Here is a 13,617-nt window from a genome sequence, read left to right as displayed (position 1 = left end):
ATGAAAAGAGCATGTTTGAACATTCTTTCAGAGAACAAAGGTTATTGGGTTTAACAAATGAAGCAATGCAGTGAAGACATTTGTTCTGTGTTCAAGTTAGTGTTTTTTGTTTTTGTTTGTTATTTGGGATGTATTAAGTGGTATGCGCTGACGCCTGTCCAGACAGGACACAGACCTCCCTTACTGACAACTTGGACATAATAAGCAGCCATTTGATGAACTGCTGCTTGCCACTGACATGCAATAAATCCTAATATGCACGACAAAATGAATAGCGATGGGGTCGAGCTTGTGCATCCATCCAGGGAGAATGTTTATTTATTTGATATTAAACATGCCAGACAGCCTCGTGCTCAGGGTTTTACCATGTAAGCCTCCCTTTTTATTGCTTCAGCCTGCAGTGTGTTTCTGTTCTGCTCAGCTGCTGTGGTCTGCTATGGAAGCAGCTTTAATAGTTTTGATCTTAATCCCTACATTTGCCACTAGAATAGTCTGAAGTCAATTCTACTGTGTAATGTAATAGCTGGCAAGACAGACCAAAGTCTGCACGTAGGATTTCCCAACACATATCTCACATAACAGATTATACTCTGACCTCTCAATGCATGCACTGACAGTTTTGACTGTTTCTCACTGTAATTGCATTTTGTGACATCTCAGCTGATGCTGTTGTTATGCATCATGCATTTGTGCCTTCCACTCCGAAATGCCCACGAGTCCTCAATCAAGGCTAGAGAGGACACTTAAAATACAGGCGGGTGCTTCTCAGGATCATTAAGGTCATCCCAAGTGTCTCTCCGCTTTTTCCTGCTCAGCTCTGCTTTCAGCTGAATATTGTCTGGAGGATAAGCTCTGACAGGAGTAATTCACCAAAGGGCTAATTACACCATAATCATGACATGGTGTGTCCTGTCTTCGAAATTGAGCATTTAACCCATAAATAACATCATGTGCAGCTACAGTACAGGAACTGAAGAAGCCTCTTGGTAAGAGATGAAACACCTTTATGTATCTTCAATCAAGTGCAGTTGCCTTTGATTTAACCCCCCCTTGGATAACTATGACCTGGATGAATCTTCACAGACATACTACAGTACAGAAGCTTTATGAAGAGAGAGACTCACCATAGTAACTTTAATCAGATATACATCATAAAATCATATAAACTCTGGTGAAACATGGACAGAGAGCTATTAAGAATTAAAATAATGTGAAATTTTTCTTTAGGGATGGCAATGTCAGAATTTGGTCCAGACTGGAATATCACAAATGAATCCTACTGGCTTTGGTGATCCCCTACTTTTCATCTAGTGCCACCAACAGGTCAAAGTTTTTTATTTATCCTTTAAAAGATATAAAATCTTTTACGTTGATGATATCTAATATATGGATTGGAACTAAACATTCTTAAACATTCTCAGTTAAAAAATGCAAAAAAATGATATCTCCATCAGCCTAAGCTGGACCTGCATAGTGTCCATAGTGCTAATTAGCAAATGCCAACACACTAAACTAAAATGGTAAACATTATACGTGCTCAACATGAGCATGTTAACGCTATCAATGTGAGCATGCTGAGTTTAGAATTTAGAGCAAAGCACTGGCAGTGGTACAGAAACATAAAGTTTTTTTTCTCAGAATTTTCATTCATTAGAGATCCGATTATGTTTATTTATTTTCATTTAACACGGACATTAATTTGTAGTGTACTGTAGATTGGAAGATGATAGATACAAAAATTAAATTGAACAATTCCTTATTTTTGCTCCCTCAAGAATCTTCTTCAAGTCTCCAGACCCTGACACTGAGAACTTATGGCAGTATGGGATATATCAAAGGATTTTTACATAATACTGCCAGTAGTTCTATGAGCCAGATTAATGTCATTTCTCACAACAGATGTGGTGAAACTCTCTATTGTGAAGAGTGCGCTTTGATTAATACACCCTGATGAATGCCTTATTTTTAGCCCGGCAGGGCGGATAATGTGGAATTACTTTTCATCACTCGTCTGGTCGGAGATGAATGGGCAACAGCAAAGAGAGATGCGTTGCCTCTGTGTTCATTCGTCATTACCAGATTGAGGTGTGAAGGATGGAGGAGTCACTTGATTAGTTATATCATTATTCGTACAAAGCTCAGAAGGCAGTCATAGACAAATTGCTAATAGAAGATGTAGTATTTGGGATTTTTGATTTTGGGTTTTACCAATTAAAAACAAATGAGGTATAAGCTAGGAGTGTCTGGAGGGAAAAAGTGCTGATATCTCCGATGCTGAGGTGCTGGGGTCAATGCCTAACAATATATACTTTCTGCCGGGAACATGAGCTAATTGACTAAACGAGTACTCTTACATCTGATGTCAAGGTTAAGGCCAAGGAGAGAATGAGAGATGCATTTCATCAGAGCAGGTCATTAGACTCAGCTTAAACCAGATATGATTACAGAAAGATAGACTCTGCAGCGCTCATCCATTTCATGACAGGTGGAAAGTATGAAGCCCATTTCACCTGGCGAGGCAGTTTCTGTGCCTGCCATAACATTGTTCTATACATTGTGTGTGGAATAAAGGTGGCATTTGTCCTCGTGACCTCCATAAATGTTTAAATATAAATTATGAATTTGACATCCGTTTTATCCTTACATAACACAAATCATGAATTATTCATTTGAGTTCACTGGTGTGTCTTCCACATGTAATTTTCAAATGAAATGCGTTTTTGGGTTGAAAGACCCTGTTCTTATGATCTGCCTGGTGCTTTCGTCTGTCTCTGCAGGAACTCTTTACAGCAGAGTGCAAGTTCAAAGAGTCGGTGTTTGAGAACTACTATGTGATCTACTCGTCCATGTTGTACAGACAACAGGAGTCAGGAAGAGCTTGGTTCCTAGGGCTCAATAAGGAGGGCCAAGCCATGAAGGGGAACCGAGTGAAAAAAACAAAACCAGCTGCTCACTTCCTGCCCAAGCCATTAGAAGGTACGTACTGTAATAGACACTCAGGAATTGAAATCAAATAGCATTTTCAAGTTGCACAGAGGGTTAGGGTTAGCCAACTTTTAGATTATATTATATATATTTGATGTGGTAGGTATAGTTAACCTCTAGGGCTGATTTTTGGTTTTATTTTTCAAATAAATAAAAAAAGGTCTGGGAATTTATCATTATATATTTACAGGATATTTTTCAGGATAGGTGTGGTGGTATTCTATATTTTAGTTTTTGTCAACAACTTCCATGAAAAGACCAAAACCAGCAACGAAGTGAATCAGTATCAATGATTATGTAGCCAAAGCCTGATAGATCTTATTCATCTGTGCCAAAGAGCTCCATTGTTTTCCAAAAAAGGTTAAAAACTCATCAATGAGCCACATAGTTGCATTGTGACATGTTCTTTCATTTCGATGAACATGGGCACAGCACATCTGCTGTAAAAAGTCCCAAATAAATGCACTATTTCCTCATGTTTGAGTATATTTTAAACTACAGTGCCTAAAAAACCTAAGTAGACCTTTTTTTTCCAAAGATTTACATCCTCACTAGGAACTAATGGCCTTGGAGCTGCAACAAGAAGTTGGAACAAATTGAGAATTGATTATTTTCATGAGATTTGTTGACATTCAGACAAATACTGAATATTACCAGCTTTATCCTTTTAAAGGGTCAGATTGGCCAAATCACAAAGAACATATTTTCTCAATTTCACATTTATGTGCAGAGGTTTTGAGATATACACTACTTAAAGTTGTGCTGGGTGCACAACCATCATGCTGGGGTGGCAACAGAACTCTCAAAGATGGATTTATCATATTTTAGGCAAAAAAAACTTAAGCTATCTGGTTGGGCAATTCCCATTTTCCCCAGTATTTTTAAAAATTATTCAATATTTTGGGTGAGCTGACCTTAAGAAAAAACAGGTGAAAGTCAGATTTTAACAATACAAGAATTTAAACAGTAAAACAGCTCTCTGTTTTGTTTCATTATATTTTTACTTACTTAGAGGGACTCAAAGAGCAGACGTAGCATTTCTTCCCCATTTTATCTCTCATTTTTTAGAACTTGAAGGGTTTTTTTCAGCTGTCAACATTGCAAGAGACCTTGTTACTGTAAATGGTGTCTTTTTGCAGCAGGAAACATAACATTTAGGTGGATACATAAATCATCTTGATATATTTAGGTTAGATATAGTAAAAACTAAAAACAATGAGCATGACCTTGTTACATTCCATGACAGATGTCACATACTGTAAAACATGGTCCTATCCTTTGTAACGGTACTATAAACTAGGTACTACCAACTATGTGCAATATCAGTTTGACATATTTCTGTATTAATATGCTGATTCACTAGTTTGCTGATATAAGCACACAGTGTAGGAGGAAGGACAGCCGTGTAAGTGCAATATGAAATGTTGACTGTCCAGCAGATGCCACCATCACTCTCGTCAGCCTGATTGCTTCCCATCATTTAAACATGGAATCAAGTTGAAGTGTCCTGTCAAGACAGTAATACAGCTGTAGTCTGTCTAGTGGCTGTAAAGTGCTGGATAACGAGACACTTTTCCCTGTTATGTTGAAGAGCATGTGCTTAGAATCAGCCCGACAAAGACAGAAGCAAGTCAGGATGGTAGGCAAAAAAAATGTGTCAGCTTTTTTCCCCATCTGTAAATTGCAGTAGGTCTTCATCGCAGGTTTTGAGGGATTTTTGTCTGAAAAGGTTTGAAAAAGGAAGCAACACAAGGATTGTTAGGGTATATATGCTCCTCAAATAGTTTTCGACAGGTAAACTCAAAAGGGCAGGAAAGAGGTCGTTGCTCACAGCTTTTTACATGTCTCTCTGATTTCTTTCCATATCCTCTGCTCCTCCAGTTGCCATGTACAGAGAGCCATCGTTGCATGATGTTGGAGAGACAGTGCCCAAGGCGGCAGTACCTCCCAGTAAAAGCACAAGTGAGCCAGCGGTGATGAACGGAGGTAAACCTGTCAGCAAGCCCGACAAGCCCACCACATAGCCACACTTGACCAGTGCCCAGTGTGTGTGTGTGTGTGTGGCGGGGGGGGGGGGGGGGGGTTTGCCGACTGGACTCCAGACCCTCTTCCTCCTTTGGATCAGATCCAGACGAACCTCCCTTCCTTTCCTCTCTTGCTCCTCCTCCCTCTTTCTCTGCCTCGTCCTCCCTTTCTCCAGCTGTCTCAACACAGGTGGATGGATTCTGAGGCGGCTGAGTTTCTCCAGCACAGGAAAGAAGAGGACCTCTGATCATGGAATGCCTTTAGATTCCTCTGAAACTGTGAGAAGTCATGTGAATAACGCTTTTCACAACCACGCTCATGGTACTTTGCTTGCTGGTGGTTCATTCAAGAAACCTTCTCCCTCTCCATAATGCCCTTGCAGCAGAGTCTGTGTACCTTCAGATCTATTTTCTATACCACAGTTCACCAGCTATGTTCTGGGATAGAGACTGTATAGATAGAGTAAATATTTGGACGTCGTCCTCTATTTTTTACGAGTATGTTCCCCTCTCCCTCTCTTTCTATCTCTACTCACACACTTTTCTCTTTGTCAAGTAACCTAGAAAAGATAAAAACATTTTGCAAGGGAGTTGTGTGATTTTCTAAGAAACACATTCACACAGACGTGGCATAAAAAACAAACAATCCAACTTTTCTTCTTGCCTACAACATGCACACACACTTACAGACATACAGAGTTTCTGGGGGAAAATTTAAGATGTGGCTTTTCACAGCCAATAAAAACACACTGGAAGCTGGCAGATAGCTCCTGCAATCATAGTTGATGAAGTGCTAATTATAGCCACTGTAATCAATGCAAGGAGCTCCCTACACACATACAAACACACACACACACACACACGTATAAACAGATGTGTGTGTGGGTGGGAGAGCGCTGTAAGGAATGGTGTATACATATCACTATCTAAGTCCCACCAGCGGTTCAGTCCGCCTTCTCTGGTAAATAGAAAATCTGAAGTCTATTTTTCTTTAATCTTATTTCAGAGCGTGGGCTCTAGGAATATCTCTAGGCCTTGTAGGCCTCTGTCCCTCACTCACTGACTTCTTTGGACGACAAGGCAAGACTTGTGGCTTTGACCCAGATGGTCTATAACTGCAGCACTGGCAGCCATCTTATTGCAGCGTCTACTTAAAGCCAGAAAACAACATGGCTGAAAACCAGTAGGCGACATTTATCCTGGCTGCATCCCTATTTGGTTCAGCAAATTAAAGCATGGGCAAGGTTAATATTGTGTTCACTCTTCTTGCAGCAGTTATACAAGAGATGGCTTATATTGTAACATTTTGACTGTATAAAACTTAGGGAAAATGACTATTAAAATAACTTTTTAAATGAGTAGATATTATTATTATTATTATTATTATTATTATGAACGGATTTGTCTCCTAGCTCAGCATGCAGAGTCCAGTACTGATCATCTTGGCCTATCACGTGCCTGTTTGGACCTTGATTCCCGGCATGCAAAAACAGGTTCCCAGTCCCCACTGGGCCAAAGGTGCCTCACCAACACGATACATCCACATAGAGGACACGTAGCATTATCCACAGAAAAACCACACTCAGATGTATTCATTCTGAAATGACCAAAGCCTTTTTTCATCCCAAGAAGAACTGATTCTTTAAAAAAAAAAGAAAACAAATCTGATTCTCTCTCTGATTCAATTCATCAAAGCTTTCACTGTGATAGCATTTGTTCTGTCCGAAAGAATCAACTCTGCTCAGACCCCCAAAGGTCTTGTCTGATGTCATTTTGGAATGGTACGTATACCTTGAATTAATCACATGCATGTCTTTTCTATAAGGAACAAGGTATGGATATCAATCGTTCTTCACTCTGTGTAAGCTGAAGAGCACTGAAGTTCGGTGTGGGAGTTGAATGGGCATGTTGTAGGCTACAGCACACACACAGCTACTGCACTTTCTGTTTTGCATTTTCATTATGACTGTTAGCAGTTTATCAAAGCTCTACCTGATCAATCAATTTATAAAGTTTGTCTTGCTTTAATGATTTTTCCTAATAGTTTTGTTGGATAAGATTTAGAATAGTAAGTAGATTGTGGCTGCTGTGTGCTGCTAAAACTGCAGCTATATTAAAAGATTTATTTGGTGAATATCATTTTCTGAGTTTATTGGGATTACACATGACCATTTCTTATTACAGCACATCAAAGTACATTAGAATTCAATATTTGTCTGTACAAAGCTGTTAATGCTATAACAAAAATGGCATACTATACACTCACCCACACACACACACAGGAGCTGGAAACCACTGTAGTTGTATTTGGGGCTGATGTTCTGTCCTCATTACACCTTATCATCCTACACTCTTACAAACTCTACATGCTGGGCTGGCTGCTGCTCCAGCCCTGCAGACTAGTTAACTGGCTCCTCCAAGGCTGACTTTATTTTTGTAAATGACCGGTGTGTAAATGTACATGTCTGTTTGGATCTCTGTAGCCACCGTGTTTTGTTTTTTTGTTCTCATTTTCTCTCGTATACGGGTCGTGTGTGATGTCGTCTCCTGATCCCGATCACGTTTGCATTGCACCCCCTCTCTTCAGATGTGTTACAAGAATATTCTAGTAAACTTAGTTTCTTTGTTGCTTCTGTTTTCAACCTCTTATTTTGTATGTTGTCCCATCTGTTGCATGGGGAGAGGATGGAACTGATGAACTGCATGTAGTAGGCTATGTCTATCAAGAACTGTTGGTATGTACCGCTAATTTTACATACATATATGCAACGAGTTTGTCTACACTATACAGTTTGTGTTTGTTGTATACGCATATACAACATATTGAATAAAATATTTATATAAAGGTGTACTGTAATGTCAGTAACATACTTAATGCAATATAGTGTGCAGTATATTATTGCACCTGTCATTTTTGATGGGACAAAGAAAACAGAGGGGTTGGCTAGTTTAAGCATGAAAAAGGCCAAAGTAGAATTTACATTAAATTTTCTTTGTGACTTCTTATCTGTCCTCTTTTTCTTAAGTGGTGACTGAGCTCTTGTGTCAATGCAGCTCTCATCCCCTGATGCCACCTTTTGAAGTGACATGGACATCCAGCATGCCACAACTGAACTATGTATGCCCTCTCTTTGTTTCCTCCACTTAGAATTTAACCTTATCACTAGTATGAGTTGAGTGAGAAACGTCCATCACGGACCTTCAGTACAGTGTGGGTTTCATGACAGATCGTTTGGTTTGATTTTCCGGTGGAGAAGAATAGGCACTATTAAAATGATTTATTTTCAAAAATATATATATATATATACCATTGCAAGTATGCCCATTGGAGTTATGTCATGTTATAACAAATTTGTAACCATGTATGATTAAGGTCTTCGCATTGTTTTCCATGCAAAATGTTGTGTCATGCGGCACATTTAATGTTTTATTATTAAAAAGAAATAAAAACCTCAAACAGTAATCTCTGTCTCGAGCTTTACGAGTGAAACTTCAGTCCAATTTGGGAACAACACACCAATTTGTACCAGTTAAAAACAGACCCACGGTATCCCATGTACTTGAAATAATTTTTCTCTTTCCAACATTTGGTTTTGTCATGTACCTGCATCCTAATACGTGTAGCCATCTGGAATATGTAAGCGTTCCTACATTATATTTAAAAAAAAAAGTTATACATAAAGCTGTTCTGGAAACAAATGTTTACATGGTAATATGTTTGCTTCTTTTTTAGGCCTACCACACCCAGTTTTTATAAGGATAATTCGTAACCAGTATAATAAAAGAATGAATGTTGTTAGTGATATGCAGAATTACATCCATGTTTAGTTTTGTCTTCTCCCTCCTCCTGTGGTTTCTCCAGGCTGTGGTGTTTACCAGGCTGGTGGTGACCATTGATGGAGCTCCTGGTTGCTCCGGGCAGCCAGGCGTCTTGTTTCTAACACACCAGTGTCCTCTCCTCCTCAGTACTCTGCTCCCACCCAGATTTCGCATGCGTTTCCCGTCCAGCCGTCCCAGCACTCACAGCTGCCGCAAATGCACAACCCATTCCCTGTGAGAAGAAAAGCTGTGAATTAAGTGCTGTGCCATCATGGCTGACCTTTAAAAAGGTTCCTCTTTTCACACCCTGCTTCCCTGAGTGCAGCTCTCTGACGGTGGATGGAGGCTGACAACACTGCTCAGGACAATTTGTGGTTAACCACTGCTTTAGCCCACACAGCTTAGGGGAAAACTCTGGTTTAATTAAGATGAATTTTCACCAAGCTCAGACATTCCAAAATCTGACTAGTCCTAAAACTGTGAAATTGATATAGAAAAAAATGTTTTTTAACAACCCATCTGTCTTTTATGTTCAGTAGCTAAGGAAGAAATATTACTGTCAGAAATATCTCGTAAGAGTTCAGGGTGGATTAAAGGAGTGTACTACAATAGACTTCAACACAAGAGATTTGAGTTAAAGTCCCATCTCCTGCAATTGTTCCCTCACTTTAACTTAGTTGCTTAAGTGGCCTCAATTCCGAAAAACTATCTGTCCAACCAATATGGAAGCCAGATCAGCATCACCATCATCGTGGTTGTTAGGTGCATAGTTAAACAATCTACTTTTTCACTTAGGCATAAAGACCCCCAGAGTGGGGTAACATCCTACTATGTGTGTGTTATTATCCAGAAGCCCCAAGCTCGCCACAAGCTCCCTGAGCTGTCAGACAGAGGATGCCGAGTTTAGGAAGACGACTCCTGCTGGCCTCCTGTCACAACGCTGAAAAGACATATTTATTGCAAAATATCACTGTGGGACAGGAGGCAGGGGTCTGAGGAGGGAAAAGGGCTGATCGACGATGAGGATAAAATAATTAAAGGACAGTGAAAAAAAAGGGAGCTGAAATGGGTAAGTAGGTGAAAATGAGAACAATAAAAGTGAGGTAGGAAAGGGACTAAACTTGAGGAGTCAACAAATGGCTGAGCTGCTCGTTGATCTGCTGATTCCAGGGTGCAGACTAGACGGACCTCTTATTAAAAGGATAAGGCTGGCTTTCCTCTATATTCTTCTTATTGCCAGTAAAGCCCATGAGACAAAAACCAACAATGCCTTATCCTGTCTCTCAAAGCCTTCTCTACTGTTCTCAGTCACAAGCCCATTCATTCCCACTAAAGATGTACATCTTTTAAATCACAAATATACAGTTCATTAAAAAAAAAGGCTAAGTAACTTCCTGAAACAGCTGGACACTAGTTTTTATCAATCGGTACACAAACAGGACTAAATAGTGCATATGTTGGGGACTTTTTTATACTTTTTTCACTACATTTACAGGGAAATATTGTACTTTTTATTCCTCTTTATTTATTTGGCATCTGCAGTTCTGGTCACTTTGCAGATTCAGGTATAGCATATATATATATATATTTATACAGTATATATGTATAAAATCTGATGCATTGTTAGAGATTGAACAGTACTCAGTGCAATAAAATGCTATATGCTCTTTTCTGAAACATTATTCAGTGCTTGAAATTAATCCTAGTACGCTGGATAATCTACAGCTTAGAAAGGTCCATGAAAAGCAAAGTAACACAATTTTTGTATCATTACCATGGAAAAAATTTACTACATCACTGCTACAGGTAAGTAACTTCTTGTTCAAGAATTGCCTTTTCATGTAAAACACCACTGCATTATAATAAATCTCATGTATATGTTAAGTTTTACTTAAATACTCCAGTCACCAATATGGTAATCAGGAACATTTAACACAATACATTTTCTGTTTCTTCCCTGTTTTCCACAGTTTTTAAGCAGCATTTGTCTGCATCTGGAACCACTGATGCTCATTTGAATGACATTAAGGCTGACATTTGGAGTCATGGATTCATGATGAGAAACACTTCTGAACAGCTGTCCAGATTTTGACAGGCCCCGGGGCAAAAATATGTACTGAGATTTCCATTCAGTAGGGAGACGACGGCTCTTGTAGATAAACAGCTATAGAGAGAAAAATGTATGTCTCTCATCTCAATTAATTTTCCTGTTCTCTGCCACACAACCATAGCTTTTTACATTAGTGGAAGATACAATTATGTATGCGTTTGTGTTTTAGAGGTCTCAGGAGTAATACTCCATTACACATAAACGTCTTGAAATGAACAAAATGCATTTAAAAGTAAAAGCATTCATTATGCAGAATGTTATATTATTGGATCATTTTATTGATACAATAACTTTTATACTTTAATCATATTGTTGGCTGTGGTGGTGTGACTAAGTTTAGTATAGTTTAGCTGCCTTACATACTGCTGGGTAGTTTCATCTCTAACAATGCATCATATTTTATAAATTTATCATGTTTTATATGTAAAATCTTTATGTGAAAAGTAACTACAGTAGTATCTACAGCTGTAAAATACATTTATAATACAAGTGTACAGTAGCACAAAACTAAAGCAAAAGCAAATAAAAATTATACTCTGGGACAGCACCTAGTTACTTTCCACTACTGAATTGTTTCACAGATATTAAATGGGTCACTATTGCTCAGTTGGCTAAAGAATGTTTTATTGTTGGTACAGGAGATGAACAGAACTTTCAATTATTTCTATAAATGAGTCTTTGAAGCATATAAACAAATTATTAATTTCTTTGACTTTACAGTTTTTCTCAGGACATTATTTTACTATTATAATTATTATTATTATTTTGTTGTTGTTGGGTTTGGGTAAGTTTTAAACAGGTCTGATTCAGATCTGGTCCAACATTTAGACCCATAGAGACCTCTAATGTGTAGTGTGTGTGTGTGTGTGTGTGTGCTTCCTACACTACCTGTGCAGATGAGACCATCATGTTTGTCACAGACTCGGTCATCACACTCGCAGTGTTCTCCAGACACCCACCAGTCTTGCGGAGAGCAGATACATTGGCCGCAGTGGCAAGAACCTGCAACACAAATAAACAACTGTTAATTAACATCACATTTTCCTCATCCAAGCTGAGTAACATTTTAACAGTGTATACTTTGCTTTTTCTTTTTAACGCCACCCCCTTGTTGCTTTTGTTGTTGTTTTTTTTCAATAAATGCTGTTTGTATTATCCCCTGTCTTATTTTTACACAAAAAGATTAATAGCATTGGGCAGAGTGGATATGAGATGTTCCCTGGAGAAACAGCTACTAATATACTTTTGCCACCAGGAGACCAATCCACCCACACGTTAAACTTCCCCTCTTCTCTCTCTCTCTCAAGGGCAGCAGCAGGATAATAAAGTATTAAGGACTGGTAAAGGGAAACGAATCTACTGCTGTCTGCTTCATTTTTTCCCCATAGCTCACACCCAGAAGTCCAGCAACTATGTTTTCAATCTCCCCATTTTTTTATCAACATACACCAGGTTACAGAAACCCGCTATGAGAGTTGGGGAGAAAGTGAAACCGATCTGAGAGAGGTGACACAAGGGGTGGAGCTGAGGGAAGATTGTTCTGGTGTCTGAATGTATCGGAGCGTAAAGAATGAACACACTCATCTTCATTTTCACACCCTGCTTGGCTCTGCAGGACTGGACCCACTGCAGTTGGTCTATTAATGTGGATTCAACGCTACACAACAGTGAAGGAATCCTGTTGTGTTGTGTCATTTGCCACTTAATGATACATATAATATAGTGACATTGTGTAGAACGGCGTAACAGTTTGAGTTTGGTTTGATGATTGATTTTAATTGTAGTTTTACATATTTCAATTTCATATAAAAAGTACCTTTGATAAATATATCCGCTCATATATCCAATCTGTGTTCTTTGAAATGACGAAGTATTTTATGTGCGAATGTACTTTATATGTGCAAGTGTGTGGTAGCCAAACACTTGAAAGCAGTGATGGAAAGTAGATTTACTAAATTACTGTACAAACTTGAGGCACTTGTACTTTTCTTGAATATTTCCATGCCTTGCTACTTTATATTTCTACTCCACTAATTCAGAGGGAAACATACTTTTTCCTCCACTACAGTTATTTTACAGCTTTAGTTACTACTTACATGCAAGTAATCATAACATATATATTTTAAGTACATTTTGTGAATAATACTAGAATAACTAGAATATTAGCAATACATTGTGGTAGCAGTGATGACAAACAGCTTGTTCACCTTTTCCGCTGCACATTACTCCGTCAGAGGACTCACACAACTCCTTGCTCTGGCCGTCAGTCATGTCACAAGACCTGGGGAACTGGCACAGCTTCCCGAACCAGCCCTCCTCACAGATGCAGCGTCCACATGAACAGTAACCGTGACCTGGCGGTGTAGGGCAGAATGGCCTTCATTTAAAGGAGACAGAATATGGAGCATGGCCATGAGAAAATAGCCCAAATAGCAGAAAAAATTAATAAATAAAGCTTTCACAGAGTGAAAAGTTAAAAGAAATGCCACTGGAGAGGGGAAAAAAAGCAATAAAGCATATAAACACAGAAAGTTGACAGTGCAGACATTGAACCTTGACAGTAATAGGCACTACAAGGAGACAGAGCCACAGGAAGATGAGAGAGACACAGCAGGCTTATTGTATTTCCTCTGGGGACATGAAAGGAACTGTCATCACTGGTCTTGTCCTCTCCTTAAT

At 38.9% G+C, this 13,617-nt stretch overlaps 2 protein-coding genes across 3 annotated transcripts in view; one reads left to right on the top strand and one right to left on the bottom strand.

Annotated features, from left to right (window-relative positions):
- Positions 1–8,472, top strand: part of fgf14 (fibroblast growth factor 14) — a 113,267-nt gene extending 104,795 nt beyond the window's left edge. For both annotated transcript variants that reach the window (XM_038720993.1, XM_038720994.1), the window contains exons 4-5: positions 2,778–2,976; positions 4,867–8,472. In XM_038720993.1, coding sequence (XP_038576921.1) covers positions 2,778–2,976; positions 4,867–5,009 — 342 coding nt within the window. In that variant the 3' untranslated portion in view covers positions 5,010–8,472. The remainder of the gene's footprint in view (positions 1–2,777; positions 2,977–4,866) is intronic.
- Positions 7,144–13,617, bottom strand: part of itgbl1 (integrin, beta-like 1) — a 48,850-nt gene continuing 42,376 nt past the window's right edge. Inside the window, exons 9-11 of the mRNA XM_038720992.1 lie at positions 13,146–13,292; positions 11,827–11,940; positions 7,144–9,060 (exon numbers count right to left, since the gene is read on the bottom strand). Coding sequence (XP_038576920.1) covers positions 8,972–9,060; positions 11,827–11,940; positions 13,146–13,292 — 350 coding nt within the window. The 3' untranslated portion in view covers positions 7,144–8,971. The remainder of the gene's footprint in view (positions 9,061–11,826; positions 11,941–13,145; positions 13,293–13,617) is intronic.

Source organism: Micropterus salmoides, unplaced genomic scaffold, assembly GCF_014851395.1.
Source record: "Micropterus salmoides isolate LMB-PRFRI ecotype aquatic unplaced genomic scaffold, ASM1485139v1 Ms_hic_scaffold_15, whole genome shotgun sequence".
NCBI lineage: Eukaryota > Metazoa > Chordata > Actinopteri > Centrarchiformes > Centrarchidae > Micropterus > Micropterus salmoides.
The sequence above is the reverse complement of the archived record's forward strand: the minus strand, read 5'-3'. Positions and strand labels throughout refer to the sequence as shown.